This window comes from Chrysochloris asiatica, unplaced genomic scaffold (genome assembly GCF_000296735.1).
Source record: "Chrysochloris asiatica unplaced genomic scaffold, ChrAsi1.0 scaffold00072, whole genome shotgun sequence".
Lineage (NCBI taxonomy): Eukaryota > Metazoa > Chordata > Mammalia > Afrosoricida > Chrysochloridae > Chrysochloris > Chrysochloris asiatica.
The window spans coordinates 7,191,206-7,194,431 of record NW_006408590.1 but is presented as its reverse complement, the minus strand read 5'-3'; the positions used below and the strand labels follow the sequence as shown (position 1 = coordinate 7,194,431).

At 34.7% G+C, this 3,226-nt stretch overlaps 1 protein-coding gene across 1 annotated transcript in view; it reads right to left on the bottom strand.

The window, feature by feature from the left end:
• Positions 1–1,318: 1,318 nt before the first annotated feature.
• The window catches only part of ELP4 (elongator acetyltransferase complex subunit 4), a 300,558-nt gene continuing 298,650 nt past the window's right edge, over positions 1,319–3,226 (bottom strand). The window contains exon 10 of the mRNA XM_006864859.1: positions 1,319–1,732. Coding sequence (XP_006864921.1) covers positions 1,601–1,732 — 132 coding nt within the window. The 3' untranslated portion in view covers positions 1,319–1,600. The remainder of the gene's footprint in view (positions 1,733–3,226) is intronic.

Genomic DNA, 3,226 nt, shown 5'->3' with positions numbered 1-3,226 from the left:
TTTTGAAAAGAGAATGGGAAAGAATTTGTGTCTTTAGAATTTAAAGAAGAGAAAAAAATAAACCAGACATTCTAAAAAAAAAAAAAAAAATGGAGAAACTTGATTTTTAGTACTAATGAAACAGAGGGTGACAATATAGTTGTCTTTTTGATTTTGATCACAAAAAATAAACTGGTAGTGACAGGGTGTGATGGAGAGATTTGACATCCTGGCAAATCACTGTCATTGATTCATTATTCTAATTCTGAATAAAAGCTGTATACAGTATGTGTTTATGCTACAGTGGATTTTTTTTTTTAAGTGACTGACATTCTTCAGACTGGTTAGACAGTTTTAAAAACCTAGTCTTTGTTTTCTACAATGTTGTCAAGAACAAATAAAGCATAATTTGTGGTGTATTAAAAGCAAACTGCTTAAAACTGCTAGTTTGAACTGAATCAAAATAGTCTAACAGATTTGAAAATGTATTTTGGAAATCCATTTTCTTTCAGTTGATGTTGAACAGCTTTTTTTTATATTATTTTTATTTAATTGAGACTCTACTTAAAATATGCAAGTTACTTTTAAGTTTCACTTTTTGTTTATTAGTTGTCAAAATCTTTGAGAATAGGGAGGTATGATATACAAAACCTAGTGTTTTATATAAAAAATTGGCTCAATGTACTATATACGGAAGTAGACATATTTATACGGTTAGGAATTGACATACCATGCCAGTGTTCATACTTAACAAAGGGTTTACCTGATGTAGTAGAAAGCTGAGTTACTTTCATTTGCCTACTTTGTCTCAGACCATGTTCTATAGAAATCTCTCACCAAACTTTGATAAACATTTCCCCCCTTATTCTAGCATCAATATAGCTGTCAGTTTGAATTTCAGTCTTGAATTATGTCTGTGGACGTAATTTCAGGTGCTGACTTCAATTGTTCTGGATTACTAAGCAGAAGGCCAGCAACTCCTTGCTCTCTGCCTTCTGTCACTCAAGTTCTTTATATTTGTTAACCTCCAAGGCCAACTATCTTTATTAGAGTTTTAAATTCCAAATATTATTGTATTTTTATCAGTTTAATAACAGGATGCAAATTCAGTTTACAATAGCCTTGCTATATTAGCAAACACATTATCATACTATTTCATTTTGAAAGAAAACCTTAGCATTTTTGGTGGCAAGTAACTTTTAGAAATAAAGAGAAAGTAAGTTTTTCAGATGAAAATTTTCAATTCCATAATGTTTTCTATGCTACTTCCTCTCTAATGTGTGCTGTCGTGTGATCCTAAGTGCCTAAGAACAGGTACACGAGGGAGTAACTGTAAGGCATTTTGAATTTCTGATATTTTATTTAAAAATAAAATGGCCTATTTTCTCCAAATAGAGCACACATGAAAATTTTTAATGAAAGTATTTCTGTTGTACTATTTCTGTATAAAAAGTTGGCTAAAAAAAAAAATGAAGAATGGTGCCCCCCCCCCCCCTTCACAATCCTGACTGTTTTTGAAGGATTGGAGGGTCAAATCGTTAAGAAAAATATTTACATAAGCTATTAGCAATCATAATTAGAGTGTCATATAATTCTGTATGCAACGACTAAGGAGAAATCACTAGAAGTCCAGGTGCCTCTTGCCTCCGGCCATCACGCCACAGCCTGGGTCCAGCAGTTTGGCGGATTCTGCCAGATCGTGTTTGCTTGAGCGGCTCACTGTGTCTGACAAGTCTGGAGGCAAATGCAGTCGCTATGGCAGAAGATTTCAAGAGAAGGAGGGGGTAAAAAAAAGAATAATTAATTTTGCTTTCACTAGCATACTTCAGAATAAAATAAAATATTATGCTCTGTTGATCAGCATTTAGTCTTGCATATAAAATTCCTGCTAAAACAGTTCTTTAGAAGGAAGCCCAATATAATCACATCTTGTTCCTACTAGATTTCATAAATTAGAGCCATTGAGGAAACTGGACCAAAAGTTTTAGTGGATATTTTCAATGTCCAAACCTAAATGCATTAGGATTTTTCTCATTTAAGTAGAAATGAAAACATATAAACAATAAAAGCATAATTGAAAGTTATCATATCAATAATGGCCGGGTTATTTTTTGGGCTTGGCTTTGTTTTTGCCAGGGCTTCAAAATGCTATTTTCTAATCTAATATAGCTTTACTGCAATTGTAGATTTTCATAAATGCTTGTTTCTTTTTACCTACTAAGTTGACTTGATGATTCCATTTCAATACTATGGTTTCTCTAGTAACCTACAATATTCATAGAAATGCTGCCATAATGACAAAAATAGCAATCCAAGGGTCAATATTTTTCATATGCTCCGAAAAGTCAGCTACCACATCAATTCAGGACTTTCATGTTTGTGTCTATGAATGATGTTGTGTTGTATTCCAAAAGTACCATTTGGCTTTATACATTCTCTGACCGTTATTTTTCTACAGACACAGGCTGATGTAAACAGACTTAGTAACCAACCATAATTATAGAACTGTTCATGTAAATAGGGAGAAATATTCTTATCTCAAAAGAACTTTTTAAGTTTTCTAAAGATTCTCTGTCAATTCATTTAAATATTAGTAGTTCTCCTTGGAGGCCAGGATGGTCAGATGTCGTCTTATAATTTGGATATAGTGTCAGGAGGGACCAGTCACTGGAGAAGGATATCATGTTTGGTAAGATGAAGGGTTAGAGAAAAAGACGACGCTCCCCAGAGAGATGGATTGGCAAAGTGGCAGCATCAATGGGCTCAAGTGTGGCAACAATTGTGAGGTTGGCCCAGGACTGGGCAGTGTTTCGTTCTGTTGTGCATAGGGTCACTATGAGTAGGTAGCGATTTGATGGTACCTAACAACAACACTGCTCCTGCCCTACATGGCTTGCTTCATATAAATCTAACGTAAAGGAACATATCTGCTATGTGAGGAACAAAGCAGGTATGGGAGGAGAAAGGGAAGGCAGGATGAGGCCCTTAACTGATGATCATCCAAGATCTTCTAGAGGGGAACTGACCTGGAGACAACCCATGTGAAACCCTTCATTTGGAAACCTTTCTTCAATATGAAAGGAGGGGGTGGGGAAGATGGCAAAAAGTGGAAACTTTTTTTTTTTTTTTTTGTATACTTATTATTGCTCTCTTCCTTTTTGTCTATCTGGCTTCCTTCCTGATAAAAGGCTTGTTTATTGTCATGTAAACACAAGCTGTGTGCAAAGGATCAAAATATTTAAGCACA